A 15,910-nucleotide genomic window follows, 5' to 3' on the forward strand; every position below is an offset into this window, starting at 1 on the left:
AAAGACACCATGCATCGATGACTGATGTTACTGATATCATCAGTTCTTCTTATTGCATTCTAAAATCTGTCATTATTCTACCCATGCTGCTTATGGCATTTTTCATGCTCTTCTCCACCTTCTTGATGACTCAAACAAGACTATTTAGTTTACTTTTACCTCAAAAACATCCAATGAATCACTCTCAATTTCTCCTGAGAAATAAAATTGCTCTTCTCACTCCTGGTCTTTGTGCTCTCTTTATTCTCCTTCCATTTTAAAATAATTCCTACCTTCTGGGTGAGTCATGATTCTGTAATCCTTATAACATCAGTAGCTTTCAGTGTTCTGATGGCAGGGTTGAAATTTCCCTTTTAATGAGAAATGGGAAAGTGCCTGTTAACAGCCCACTAATGAGACAATATTGGCAGAAACTGCTCCTGTATGCACCATGCCATTCTGCTTTCTCATAAACAGTTCGTTAATTATGAGAATACAGGCATTTTCTGGTCTTTTGTCTGAAAGAGAACTATAGTCCTCTAGTTCCAACAAAAAGATAAAATGCAATTTTAGAACTAATGACTTGCAAGTAAATACTAGACTCACCACCAAATATGATCCAAAATGCACAAGCAAAAGGAATGTAAAACTCTCCATAGAGAAAGAGGAACTTCAAGAGGTCAACAACAATCTTCCCAAGCATTACAATGAAAGGTCCCAGAGCTCTAGACAAAAAAATTAACAACATTATGCAAATAATGAGGGGATGTTACCGATTGTTGGGATGAATAAGATGGCCGCTTACCACTTTGGTAATGAGTATCTAAACGTGATATAGAATCAGAGATACCCAAACACAATATATCAACAATAGTGATGCAGACCATAATAAAGTAGTAATAAGAAGGCCAACTACAAGTAGGTTCATTTTGAAAGGGGTGATATTGAAAAATGGAACAGATATATGAAAAGGTGTTAATTTTTACATTCATTTTACCGTTGATTAGGCCACATTCAGACCATTGTATATAGCTCTGATTTCCATGCTGTGATAAAGGAAAATGAGGCAAGAATTCACAAAGATGAAATGCAGGAGGACATTGGTGAGGCCACATTTAGAATGCTGCAGTCAATTCTGGTCTCCCTACTGCAGGAAATATGTTTTCAAACTTGAAAGGGTTCAGAAAAAAAATTGTACAAGGATGTTGCTGGGATTGAAGGGTTTGAGTGAAAGGGAGAGGCTGAATAGGCTAGGACTATTTTCCCTGGAGCTACAGAGGCTGAGGGGTGATCTTATAGAGGCTTATAAAATCTTCAGGGGCATGGATAGGGTGAATAACCAAGGTCCTTTGTCCGGGGTAGGGGCATGCAAAACTAGAGGGCATAGTTTAAGGTGAGAGGGGTAAGATTTCAAAGGGACCTGAGGAGCAACTTTTTCATGCTAGGGGTGGTGCGTGTATGCTACAAGCTGCCAGAGGATGTGGTGGTAGCGAGTACAATTACAACATTTAGAAGGCATCTGGGATGGTACATGAATGGGAAGGGTTTTGAGAGTTATGAGTCAAATGCCCATAAATGGGACTAAATTAATTTAGGATATGTGGTTGGCATGGACAAGTTGAACCAAAGTGTCTGTTTCCATGCTGTATCTCTCAATGACTATATGACTCTGAGCGAGAAGATGTATTTATCCGCAAAGACTGCACAGACTGAGACTCTTTTCTCTATAAAAGCAAAAGCTGGGTGATAACCTAATAGTCCAAATTATAAGGAATGTTGATAAGATGAATGAAGAGATGCTTCTACTTCGGAGGATTCCTAGTCCAGGTTCCAAAAATATAAACTAATGATTGGAAATCAGGAGGAACTTCTTTACCAAAAGATTCCCAAAACTGTGAAACTTGCTACCACGAAGGAAAATAGTATAGATACATTTAAAGAGTAGTTGGATGAACAAATGAAGGAGAAAAGAGGAGAAGGCCATGTTGGTGCACATAGGGGAAGAGAGGTTCTGGGATAAATGTGGAGGATAAACTCTGGCATTGGCTCAATGGCTGTTTCGAAATGTAGAGGAACAGTGTGGCTTCAATTCCTTCACCAGTTGAGGTTACCATGAAGGACTACCCTTCACAACCTCTCTCCTTGCCTGAGATGTGGTGACTTTCAGATTAAACCATCACCAGCTGTCTCTCTGTAATCGGACAGCAGCCTTATAATCCAGGAGGACAATGGAGACTTTACCATTTTTAAAAGGTATACTCCATGGAAATCTATGGGTAGAAAAAGTTACTTCCAAGATAATGAATTCTTGATATAAAGCAGTTTATTTTTTAGAACAGCGTCCGAGATTAAAAAAAAGCTATAGAATAAAAGGAGAATGCCAAAGGTTAGGAAGAGACCTGGCTACAATGTGTTTTTCTGAGGGATTGGGAATTCAGACAGACATTTTAATGAAAAATATTCCCAATTTTTACTTAAATTTAATATTTAATTGCTACAGACAGCAATATATCACATTTTCTAACATACGTTCAAGAAGTGTATAATAGTTTTATGTACACATTTTGCGAATGAAAGGTCCTTAACTGAAAATATTAGATCTGCTTTACCCTCCATAAATGCAGCCTTACTTCTGTATGTTTCAGATTTCTAGCATCCAAACAAGTTTGGGTTGGATTTGCTTGGGGAAGGCAATTGGAGAGAAGTGGGGTCTTGGGACACTGACAGAATATTTCAGTGGGCCAGGAGAAACGCTCTCTGTTTTTGAGCAACTTCATGTGAGCTATTTGAATATCACTTATTCCTTAAGGTCTGCTGAAACTGGGTGGAGCATATATAACACAAGCTCCAACCATTTCTACGTGAACTTCACAATCAGGACCTGGCAAAAGGAACCAGAGTTCCAACTGCATATTTAAAGGAGCCTAATACATATTTACAGGCACCTGGACAACCATAAGCCACCAAAGCCACACTGGCATCCAGTGCAGTTTTCGTCCTGATCAGCCCTGACAGATTGTGGTATCATATTTGATGCATATTATTGAGACTGCAAATATATTTTCTCCCCAGAGCCAATCATTGGCAATGTCTCAGAAGATGATAAATTGGGATGCAGGAAATCTGAACTAACTTCATAAAATGGTGCAAGAAGATCTTGTGAGAAGTAGTTGATGCCAAAACATTGAGTGTATTCAAGAGGAGACTAGATGTAGCACTTGGGGTGAATGGGATCAAAGGTTACGGGGAGAAAGCAGGTTTAGGCTATTGAGTTGGATGATCAGCCATGATCGTGAAGAATGGCAGAGGACTGAATGGCCTCCTCCTTCTCCTATCTTCTATGTTTCTGTTTTGCAACATTTGCAGAGACAGAGAGAGAGAGAGAGAGAGAGAGAGAGAGAGAGAGAGAGAGAAAGAAAGGGTCAGTTTTTCACCCACACATTCTGCATTAAGATATTGGGTAATAGAGACACCATGCAAACAACACCAGATCTCTTTAACTTGCTAAAGATTTCAGCGTTCACATAACTTATGCATTTGGTGCACATTAAATTTTCATGATCAGATGTGATAGAGGTACTTCCCCTCAGTGAAAGCAAGCTATCCTTGCACGAATCACCTTGCATACTCATTATCTTTAAGCTCAATAACAGCAGCTGATGAAAATCAGGAGCAATTGACCTTGCAGAGAATAGTACATCTTACAGTGTAAATTATGTCTGCTTCAGCCAGTAATTCTAGCTAAGGAATAGTTTATAGTTGTTTTGAGCTCTTAAGGCAATAGTCTGGCCTGTACTATGGCTTTATTGAAACTGGCTGCAAGATTGCAGTTCTGAATCAGTAGAGGTCACACAACAACAAACCAGAAGGCACATTAATACAATTCCATTTTTATCCCAAATATTGCCCTTTCATAGATAAAGACAAAAATAAATTGCATTCAATATTATGGACATTTTGAGTTACCCTATATGTATATATCACTGTACTTATAAATTATTTTCATCATTCTCAAGCGTCTTCACACATGCATTACATACTTGACCTTTAAATTGTGCCAGGCCCTTAATCATATGTACGCACATTATGATTGTATTTTCACTTGGGTGATGTTCCTTCCCTGGAGAATGTCATTCCTGTATTATTTGTTATTACTGCAGTAATGGTTATTCCATTTCTACTTTGGGGGGAGGGGGGGGGATGTGGGTGGTGGTTGTGGTCTGTGAACAATGCTGAAAGAGAATGGAACACCTTCCTGATGGGCCACTTGCAGTTGAGGAACAGCTGCTCCTGCTGTGCATATGTGCCTGTGGTGGGATGTACACGCCTATTGGTTGTTCATTGTGCATGATGGAGGTGACAATTGCTCCATTCAGGTCTCACATTGCCACCTGGACTGATTTTTGTTTAACGTTGTTGAAGGTTTGTGCCTTGACTTTCATCTGTCAAAATGAATCTGGCTATTGTTTTACTTTGTTTTTGTCACCCACAGCTGTTACCACCTCTGGCTTCAGAAGCTTTCCTGCGATTGAAAGAGAGGTTTATGGCAGTGTGACATCAATCTCTGTACTGGACTATATATACTCAGTAGGTATGTTTTCTTTATTTGAGGATTACCTCTGTGATGAATTTGTTTGATTTTTTAATCGTTCCTTCAGTAATTTTCACTGTGACTTTAGCGTTTTCATTTGGCTGGGTTTAGTGTGGAGAGGATGTGCAGCGTTGAATTTTCCAATCCTCTATGAGGGAATGATCCTTCACTCATGAACTGAGGGACCATTGTCACTAATCAAAATGATACGAATGCTGTCACAGCTGAAATGTATTTTCAGACATACAGTAATCTGAGCAGTAGTTGTTGAGGTCAGCTAGGTCATTTCCCGGTAGTCAGAATAGCAGTCTACTGTGACAAGGTAATGAGTTCCCGTGAGAATGAAGAGATCTACTCAAGTGTCATCGGTAGCTCTCTATAGCTTTTCTTAGCTTGTTACTCATTACAAGCACTGCACTGGCTGATACTGGCCTTGATTTTGTTTCTCATGTTTGGATGATAGAGCACTTTTTTTTGCTTTCCTCAGACTTGACTCAATGCCTTGCTGGCTTGCATTGATACATTTTAACACCTCTGCTCTCAATTAGTTAGGGATAATGACTTTATTTCCTTTATACAATATGTCATCTTGGACCGTCAATTCATCTTTTTATGATCATTACACTCATATAACAATAGTTGGGACCTTGCTTCTTTTCAGACTATCCTTTCATCACTATATCTTGCAAAACTTGGAGAGTTACATCTTGTTCAATAATGTACTTGATTTGACGGATACCTGTTTCAGATTCAATTTTGATGAAACTTGTATTTTTTGGGCTAAGTTCCAGTTCTGTCAACTTGAGGATTTTTTTGCTGCAAGACCAAGTGAGATTTTTCATTGATACACCCCATGGCATTGCCCTTGGCTGATTTGGTCCCCATCTTACCATACATCATTCCTGGAATAGCTTGCTATTCAGCTTTCCATTGTGCCAAAAGGCTGGCATTATTGGTGTCCACATCATATTTAAAAGGCCACTGTGCAATATGAAGAGCACTGGCATTCTGAGATTCCTCTCCTCAGCGATGGATATACAGTGTGAAGTTTTTGGAACAGGGGAAGATGGTACTACAGTTCCCTGACAGGGCTTAGGAGGTCCTGTATAGGAGATCATGTAAAGGAGGGGTGTTCTTTTCCTCCACCCTAGAGGACCAGCAGAGGAGGCAATGACTCCAGACCCAGGTCCGTGGTCATCTTTGGGTTTGTGCAGACGCCACCATTCAGAGGAACAGACAACAGTGCCAGTAGAAGGTTAATGACCTTCTCCAGTGTGCCAGGAAAAATGCCACATCTCTCTCTCTCTCTCTCTCTCTCTCTCTCTCTCTGCTTTCTCACAACCATCTGTGCTATCACACCCATCCATATCCCACCAACTAAGTAAGTACCATTCCTCATTCCAGTGCAAATCCCACAATAACCCTATTGTCAGGGTAATTCATTACAATCCTCTTCTAACCATTGTCTATGATGCCTTTTCATGTATCTTGCAGTTACCTGCAGAAAGTCTACGACCTCGACAGAGAGATAGCAGCTCCACTCTATCCTCTAAGGAAAAAGATACCTGGCTCCATGGAAAAACAGCAAGGCTAGTTCTTACAACTATCCACCAGCTCAGGACAACTGTGGACTGGTATTGGAGGCTGTCCTTGACCAGCCATACTGGCACCTCCTGGCTGATGACTGTCTCCCTTGACTTGACCGAGGACTGTTGACAACCATGAAAAGCTTCCTGACTTGGATCTGTGATAAACAGCAAGGCAAGACAGAAATAATATGAGCCTTGTATTTCTAACTGGTCTGGTGGGAATATTTTAAAATTCTTTTGTGGGGTGTGGACACTGCTGGCTGGCCAGCATTTCTTGCCCATCCCTAGTTCCCTTGAGTAGGTGGTGGTGAACTGCCTTCTTGAACTGCTGCGGTCCATCTGCTGTGGTTTGACTGACAATGCTGTTATGGAGGGAGTTCCAAGATTTTGACCGTGCAACAATGAAGGAACAGCTATATGTTTCCAAGTCAGGATGGTGAGTGGCTTGACTGGGAACTTGGACGTGGTGATGTCCCAATGTATCTACTACCCTTGTCCTTTTAGGTGTGAGTGGCTATGGATTTGGAAGGTGCTGTCCAAGGATCTTTGGTGAATTTCTGCAGTGCATATTGTAAATAGTACACACTGGTGCTACTGAGTGTCGGTGATGGAGCGAGTGGATGCATGCAGATGCAGAGCCAATCAAGCAAGCTGCTTTGTCCTGAACAGTATCAAGCATCTTGAGCATTGCTAGAGTTGCACTCAATCAAGCAACTGATGGAATACTCCCCATCACACTCCTGACTTGTGCCTTGTAGATGGTGGGTAGACTTTGCGAAGTCAGGAGGTGAGTTACTCACCGCAGTATTCCTAGCCTCTGACCTGTTCTTGTAGTCTGTGTTTATGTGATGAGTTTCTGCTCAATAGTAACACCCAGGATGTTGATAGTGGGGGATTCGGTCAAGGGGCGGTGGTTAGATTGTCTCTTATTGGAGATGGTCACAGCATGGCATTCCTGTGGCACTAATATCACTTGTCACTTGTAAGCCCAGCCTGGATATTGACCAGCTCTTGTTGCATTTGAATATGGACTTCTTCAGGATCTGAGGAGTCGCAAATGATGCTGAACATGTGCAGTCATTTGTGAACATCCCCTCTTCTGACCTTATGATGGAAGGAAGGTCATTGATGAAGCAGCTGAAGATGGTTGGGCCTAGGACGCTGCCCTGAGGAACTCTGGCAGAGAAGTCCTGGAGCTGAGATGACTGATCCCCAACAACCACAATCATCTTCCTATGTGTCAGGTATGACTCCAACCACTGGAGAGTTTTCCCACCCCGATATGCACTGATTCCAGTTTTACTCAGCCACACTCAGTTGAATGCAGCCTTGATGTCAAGGTGTGTCACTCTCACCTCACCTCTGGTATTCAGCTCTTTTGTCCATGTTGGAACCAAGGCTGTAAATGAGTTCTGGAGCTCAGCGGCCCTGGTAGAACCCAAACTGGGTGACATTGATCCAAGCTGTAAAAAGGCAAGGCAGGGATGTTGTAAGCATCCAGGTAAAGTTGGGGTGAGACTATCAGCTCCAAAATGCGGCCAGGTCCATTATGAGAGTCCAATATTTTTGCCACATCCTTCCAACGAGAGGTTTAAAGTGCAGAAGTGTCCTGTTAGTGGATCAGAAAGGTCCCATGGGAGTCTTGAGAGGCTGGCATTTATCCAGTGACAGTATCTGCGTGAGGAGTGGGGAGGTGACTATGAGGTGGTGGGGGAGGAGAGAAGCTGGTGCGTTGACAATTAGCACCAAAGAAGTTCTGTTCCCAGCCGAAAACCAACTCCAACAGCTGAAGCATTCATTTGAGAGCCTCTCTCTGCCATGGCTAAAGTAAGAGGCAGGGTCAATGTTTCCTGCACTGACGTGCAGTGTGCATGCACAGCAACAGCTGATGAAACAAGAAATGAATGTGTTAGAGATAGTAGGAACTGCCAATGCTGGAGAATCTGAAATAACAAGGTGTAGAACTGGATGAACACAGCAGGCCAAGCAGTATCAGAGGAGCAGGAAAGCTGACGTTTTGGGTCTAGACCCTTCTTCAGAAATAGTATCCTAATCAGCATGCACCACCCTTTGGGCAGCTTAGAAGGAAAGTTCATTAGACAAAGTGCTGAAGTGACCATTAATTGGCCAAAAAAAGATCTCAAGTGACCCAAGGGATGGATCCCTCTACTGCCCCCTGTAAAACTGCAGACATGTAAGGGCCAGGCTTGTGGATAACAGGCAGACCACCCATTGGATTCTGACAGCCCTCATACCTTCAAACACTTTGGCAGGAGAGCAGAACATTCAAACCAATGGCAATCACAGAATTACTGCAGCAAATTTCAAACTTGTATTCGAACTGTAGGACACATGCTGGACTATAACCTTTTTTAAAGAAACTGGAATGCATAAAATTCATTTGACTTGCTTATGATTTACAGAGTGCGTTTCATAGTTCAGGGAGCAGGCAAGAAAGGTATTATGATCTGGAAACATCTTTTATCTGAGGGACAAAAACACAGTAGTACATACCTAATAGCTCGGACATGCTTCATGAGCCGAAGCCAAAGGAATATGATAGTCACAGCAAATAGTCGAATATGTGCAACATGAATGAACTCGCTTTCAGTTGTTAAATCAACAGCGTGAGTTGCTATGAGAGCAAAGAGCAGCAGATAAACCATCCAGTCAAACAAATTCCTGGAAAAACAATAGCATCATGTAGGTCAATGAAAATAAGTATAAGCAAATTCAGATAGTGCTCAATATCAGTTTACTAACAATGCTTTAGAGCAGAGACAGTTTCAGTCCAACTCTCTCTAGTTTTAATCCAAGTCATATTAACTGGCCAAGGCAGCAATCTCTCCACTAGAGAGAGGAAAATTGTAGACAATTACACTTAGACAGTACCTCCACTCCTCAAGAGCCAGCTACAGAAGACATTGGAAGCAGTATGCCATACACCCATCATTTATTCCATAAACTCACTCAGACAAGGGGGGAATATGAACTGAAACACCAATGAAATGAGCAATGGACCCAAACATCAACATCTCCATAAAGATAGGGAGTAGGGAAAATGCATGGCAGATTAAATATAATGTGAATTAATGTGACGTTATTCACTTTGGCAGCAAAAACAAGGAGACAGATTATTATCTGAATGCAATTGATTGGAAAGGGGAGAAGATGCAATGTGACCTGGGTATCTTTGTACATTAGTCACTGAAAGTAAGCATGCAGTTACAGCAGATGTGAACAAGGTAAATGGTATGTTGGCCTTCGTAGTGAAAGGATTCAAGTACAGGAGCAGGAATGTCTTGCTGAAATTCTACATAGCCTTGGTGAGACCACAGCTGGAGTACAGTGTGTAGTTTTGGTCTCCCTATCCAAGAAACTATATTCTGGCTATAGGGGCATTGCAGCAAATGTTTACCCAGCTGATTCCTGGGATGGCAGGATTGATGTAGAAAGTGAGACTGGATCAATTGGGACTACATTCATTGAAGTTCAGAAGAATGAGGTGGTATCTCATAGAAACCTATAGAATTCTAACAGGCCTAGGCAGCATAAATGCAGGAAGGATGTGCTTGATGACTGCAGAGTCCAGAATCAGGGATCACAGTCTAAGGATCTAAGGTGAGGAGAGATTTCTTCATCCAGAGAGTGGTGAAACCTGTGGAATTCTCTGCCACATAAAGTAGTGGAGGCCAAAACGTTGACTTTCTTTTCAAAAATGAGTTCGATGTAGATCTAACGGGATCAAAGAATGCCGTGATGAAGCAGGAACGGGGTACTGAGTTGGATGATCAGCCATGATCATATTGAATGGGTGGAGCAGACTTAAAGGGCCAAATGGCCTATCCCTGTTCCTGGATGTGATGCATGATTGCCAAACCATCGTACACATAGACCTTGCATTTATACAGTGCTTTTCAGCATTTCAGTTTGTCCTAACACACTGTGAAACTGATTTTAAAGCATAGTCACTGTGGTAATAAAGAAAGCTCAGTGGCCACTTGCACACTGTGAGTTCCCACAAACAGCAATGAAATAAATAATCAAAATGCCTCTTTTAGTTGTGTTAGTGAGGGATAAATGTTAACTAGGATGTTGATACATATCACATGTGCTTTTCTGGTTTCCAAATGAAAATGCAAATATATTAAATTTAACAATTGTCAATCCTTTCCCTTTTCTGTATGCCTGTCAGTTAATACCCTGTATTCCAAATCTTCAGTTCAAGCAGGACAATGAATCTTTCCAAGCCCCATTCACCTGCCCAGACTATCAGTGCCAATTCCCTTTTAACTCAATTGATAAGTAAAGAGATGCCTGCTCACTTTTCTCTCTTTCTCAAGGCAACTGGACCAAACTGGCAAATATCCTCCCGTCAGGAGAAACAACAAGGCAGAAGTGGAGTAGTCATATTATCATTGAACTTGTAATCCAGAGATCAAGGGAAACTGATGGAATTTAAATTCCATTAATAAAATCTGGAATCAAAAGGCTACACTCAGTAATAATGATCATATAATTATCATGGATAGTTGTGAAAACCCCTCTGGTTCATGAATGCCCTTTTAAGATTGGATGCTCTGACCTTGACATGACGACCACCAGGTTACCTCTTAACTGCCCTCCAAAACTCAGTTCAAGGGTAATTAAGGATGGGCAAAAAATACCTTGACAAAGATGCACAACCCACGAAAGAATAAAAAATACCTCAGAGAATATGCTAATTGAGATGAAAGTCCAAATTGCTGCAGTTTTCAGTGTTCTTCTTAAATAAAATTTGTTACAACCGTCAGATAATTAATAACAATATTTAAGACAATTACTGTTGATATTTTTTGAATGTTTTTAATGAAGTGGAGACAGCACGGTCAGGAAAATGGCTGGAACAATCACTAGCACAGTGACATCTCTCTGTTTTGTTCATGCTTAGTTAAACTGCTACAACTCAAGTTGATTCAGCCTGACAACACATTTACACTTGCGACAATGCCATAAAAATCTTCAGCTTAATGAACCTGAAAACTCAAATAATTAATCAATGTATCTGTGACAGAAGAAAGGGTGTCTTCATACCTGGATTCATTTTAACCAGACACACTGAATGAAAAATTGGTGGCAAGTTGTTAGAAACATACAGGTTGTATCCCTGGACAGGGACTGGCCATTTCCAATGTTAACCAGCAAGGACTTGCAAGTTGATGAGGTGTCTGTCTAAAGATGATGAAAGCTTCATAAATTTATGCAAATTGGAGTGCTATTTCAGAGTGTTTGCGGTACAAATTCCAATCAATTGCCCCTCAGAATTGAAATCGAGGTCTGCTGTACTTTGTATCACGTGGCCTGCCAAGTGAAACAAGCTTATGCTTGGACCATTTAACTCAGGACACTGCTCAAAATGATGACAGCTTCAGCACAAGTATAAATAGGGTAGTATGTCGCCCTTTGCTATTTTCAGCTGCTACTGTCCCATTTACACCTGGGCCCTATTATCACTCAAATAGTCTAGAACTGACTGGGAATTGAGAATCACATTAAAAATCAACGCAAGCACACTGTGAAATTCAGAGAAAGTTTTAATCGACAGCTTTACCAAAAATCTTTAAAATAGTGGGGATGCAGTTCTTCCAGTCCAGCCAGCTGTTTCTTTAGGTATGATTCCTCCTAACAGTCAAGAATAAAAAAATGCACAGGATAATCAGTATTTGTAAACAGATGCATTTAGTTCTAGCAGAAAACATGGAATTGTTAATGGATGATACTTCAATTATAAAATTAAGTTTGGTAAAGCAAAACAACATTCTCATGAAAACACAGTCTGAGGAAAATCTGTGATTTGCTAGGCAACTGTTCTATTTTAAAAAAAACCTTTTCAGCAAGTTTATTTAGCCCAGTTGTACATTGATAACTTTTTCCAATCTTTTGGAAACACTTGAAATGTAGACAGCAGCACCACTCAACTGCGTTGCTGTGGGCAAAAATACTTTACATCTAATAAAGACACCACAAGTTAAGATTTAAATAAGCAGATATCAAGTTGAAGGGATTGCTACCTCTGGAGCTCAGAAAAACGCTTCATTACCTAAAACTTGCCAGTGGTGTTGCAATAATTAAATAATTTAGAGAACATTAACTGAATTTTCCTACTGGAAAATAATTGAGAAAAAAATTACAGTTTATATTTTATTTTTCAAGATGTCATTTTATGTACCTCTGGCCATCGTGGGTGACATAGGTTGAGGTCCTTCATTATTTCCTTGCTTTTCCAATCCTTCCAGGAACTAAACTTGACATTTGACGAATGGATTTCAATAAATTCCTCTACAAGCTGATAGCCAGTAAGTCCAATTGCTATGATACCAATAAGAACTTTCCACCAGTCCTGTATTCATATAACGTAAGAGAAAGAAGATACCTTCAAAAGGAACAAGAGACTAAGAATTTAGCATTTGTTGTTCTTCAGTTATGACTTTCTACCCCATATTTTTATGATTTCTGTATCCATGTGTTAAATGTAATGCTGGTACTGTTCTATATCATTAACACACTGTATAGATTTTTTTAAAAATCAACCTGTTCAAATGTTGATGTGGCTTCAACCCAGGTTTCTTAGTCCAGAGATAGGGACACTACTACTGTGCCCCAAGAATGGTGTGATTAAGAATGTGCATTCCTCCAAAGCCTATTTTAGGACTACAAATTTTCACGTCCACCATTCTTCATCTTATGTCTTAGATCTCACTGATCCAGCCAACCTTCTTTGAATACTGTGAGCAATTTCTTGAATAATGGTAGAGCTACTGAGTCTGACAATTTGAAGCAACTGAACTAACATACACTTTTTGAAATGTCATTTTCATCATGGTGAGTTAAACTTGCTCCCACTGTCCAGCTCAATAATTCTCCCAGACAATTCCTCCTAATTAATACTGACATTAAAAGTAACATTTCAAAATTAACGTTAAGTGGGGATGTAAGTAAAAAAGGTTTATTGATCAGAATTAAATTTCTGAATTTAAAATCTATTATTAATGCTTTAAATTTGAGTGGAAGATCATGGGTAAGAGCCAAGATCCACAGTACAGATCACAATAGAGGTTCAGAAAGCAAGGAAATTAAGTAAATGATAAGGAAAGAAATTTGAAATTCATAAGAATCTGGTAATGAGTGACCTGCTTGAGACATGATTGTGAAAACTGCCAGTTGTTTCATCAGAGCCCACTGGTTCATGAATGTTCTTTGGAGAAGGGAATCTGTTAGCCCTACCTTGTGCCAGCTGTGTGGAACTCCAATTTCATCCTCTGTGCATGATCTTTGGAGGTCTGGAAGGGCCAGTAAGCCTACCGGTTGAAAATATTTATAGAAAATGGCCCCACCAATGTCAGTTTACAGAAATTCAGAACTTGCAATAGATGTTGATCTCGCCAGTGTTACTCACTTGGGAAAGACAATTTTTAAAAAATGAGATAACACAGTGTGGAGCTGGAGGAACACAGCAGGCCAGGCAGCATCAGGGGAGCAGGAAAGTTGACGTTTCGGGTCAGGACCCTTTTTCTGAAGAAAAGTCCCAACCCGAAACGTCAACTTTCTTGCTCCTCTGATGCTGCCTGGCCTGCTGTGTTCCTCCAGCTCCACACTGTGTTATCTCTGACTCAGCATTTGCAGTTCTTACTATCTCTTTTTTAAAAACGATGCTAGATTCAAAGAATGAATATTGTCAAAAGAACAAAAATATTGTGGAGTGTATACCCTTCATGCCCTGGATTATACAGGCCTCTTCCAGTATGTTTTAATGGCGTAGAGGAGTCACTAAATTTTCAGTCTGTGGCTGACCCAGACCCCCCTCTCCACCACCACTACCTTCCCACCCATGTCTAACCCGTCTTTTATTTTACAATGCTCCAGGAAGCAACAGTATGTCACCCACCCTTGGGTATATTTAAGCCTTTCAGTGGTCAAATACTAGCCATTTAAAGGACCTTAGTCCCTCTCTGCTACTATTTTACCTGCGTACATGGGCTATTGTCAGGAAGGAAGGGGAGGGAGACCACCCCCTTTGGTATCCCTTGAGGCCACTGGAGTAACAGTCCCCTCCTCTCTCAAGGTTATATCTGACTTTAAGTCTCTCTCTGGCTTCTACAACCTTTTGTCAGGTATGCCAGCTGTTGTATTTGGAACTAGAGCTTCTATTAGGATTAGGACATGATTGGTTGCAATAAGTACAATTCATTGACATGCAGATGTGATGGAAGAGCAAAATTGGGTCTCCCAAGGCTTGGTCTTCTCACCAGTCTTTACTGTAACGTAAAGCATATTTTTCGAACCGGTGAGTAGTCGCAGAGAAGCAATGAACTATATCTTGTTCATTCTAGTGACTTCTTCACTAGACTAGAAGGTGACTATCCTCACAGACACATTAGATCATATAAGCATCTAAAGAATCCACACATCTGGAAGATACAGAAGGCACCACAAGCACTGATCAGAATAGAATATAAAAATTTAATTGAGCAGCATGAGTCCAGAGGTGCAAAGCCTACTGACGTGGCTAGAGAAAAATTTACACTTGCATTCTATCCAGGTAAACAAAATGCATGCTTGTCGATCTACCCCAGTTATATGACAGTAATATAAGTATTCAAAAGGCATGTCTAATTGTAAAGAATGAAACCATTTTGGTTCAACATTAGTGGAGATATAGACGTTCCATTTGTAATTGGAGAATTTGATGAAGTAAAGAATACCAGTGATCGGGATGAAGCAAGCATGGTGCCATGAAAGACATGGCATCTTGGGTAGATTTTTAAAAGATAAAAGAATTATTTCTTTGAAGAATCGAAACAGACAGGATTTCCATTGTGCTATTAAAGGACTTAAATAATTGAATTACTGTGTTACAGAAGAATAAAAATTGTTACACTGATAGCATGCACTCCACACCAAGTTGATGTTCATGCAGTGGTTAATAGGGTTAGATCATGAATGGAGAAGCCTATTGATTTGGAGAAAAAAATAGCCTGAGGTGGAGGATAGAACGCTGACAACATAACATGAAAAGGAGTTAGATATTTTCTGATTGGGCTGGTCAGAGATGGTATTACACACGTGTGGAGCTGCTGAGACTTGAATCCACGCCTCCTATTTCAGAGTTGTGACAATGCTGTCACTTTAAAAAGATTATTTTGTCCTGGATTTATTTGAAGAGAGGTTGTAAAAGCAGAGGTGGAAAAATGGCTGCTGAAAACAGCTTCAGTAAATAATTTAGGAGGCTTTTAGGTTTCTGAAAAAAAACAGTTGCAATGATGGGAGGGGAGTAGCCAGCTCTCACAGACTAGGCTTTGTAGTTTTTTTAAGTTTTAGCGGTTAAAAGCTGTTTGGGGTCTCAGAAGAATAGGAAGCTTTGGTAAATGAGTCCTGGCGGCTACTTTCTCTGAAATCTCTCGATGTTGTTTCCTCCTGCATCAGAGAACTGCATGTAAGAATCTGTGTCTGAATTTACCTTTTTGCCAAGGTGTGTGTTTATGGGATGTTACTATATTGGAACAGTTAATTAATTATAGATACTGTAACTGTTATTCGGTTGTGTTTTCCAATAGTTAAATTATTCTGAATTTCTCTTTCTTTTTCATACAATTCTGGACACCGCACTATCAGAAGGATGTGAATGCTTTGGAGAGGGTACAGAAAAATGTTTATCGGAATGTCGCTGAGTATGGGGAATTTTATCTCTGAAGAAAATTTGCTTAGACAGAGT

The 15,910-nt window shown here is 40.4% G+C and overlaps 1 protein-coding gene and 1 long non-coding RNA gene across 2 annotated transcripts in view; one reads left to right on the forward strand and one right to left on the reverse strand.

The window, feature by feature from the left end:
- The window catches only part of LOC125451479 (transient receptor potential channel pyrexia-like), a 95,924-nt gene that overhangs the window by 21,173 nt on the left and 58,841 nt on the right, over positions 1-15,910 (reverse strand). The window contains exons 13-16 of the mRNA XM_048528586.2: positions 12,368-12,538; positions 11,750-11,820; positions 8,674-8,841; positions 586-704 (exon numbers count right to left, since the gene is read on the reverse strand). Coding sequence (XP_048384543.1) covers positions 586-704; positions 8,674-8,841; positions 11,750-11,820; positions 12,368-12,538 — 529 coding nt within the window. The remainder of the gene's footprint in view (positions 1-585; positions 705-8,673; positions 8,842-11,749; positions 11,821-12,367; positions 12,539-15,910) is intronic.
- LOC125451480 (uncharacterized) overlaps positions 1-15,910 on the forward strand; it is a 51,486-nt gene that overhangs the window by 19,550 nt on the left and 16,026 nt on the right. The window contains exon 2 of the long non-coding RNA XR_007247310.2: positions 4,472-4,570. This is a non-coding gene — a long non-coding RNA (uncharacterized LOC125451480). The remainder of the gene's footprint in view (positions 1-4,471; positions 4,571-15,910) is intronic.

Source organism: Stegostoma tigrinum, chromosome 5, assembly GCF_030684315.1.
Source record: "Stegostoma tigrinum isolate sSteTig4 chromosome 5, sSteTig4.hap1, whole genome shotgun sequence".
Lineage (NCBI taxonomy): Eukaryota > Metazoa > Chordata > Chondrichthyes > Orectolobiformes > Stegostomatidae > Stegostoma > Stegostoma tigrinum.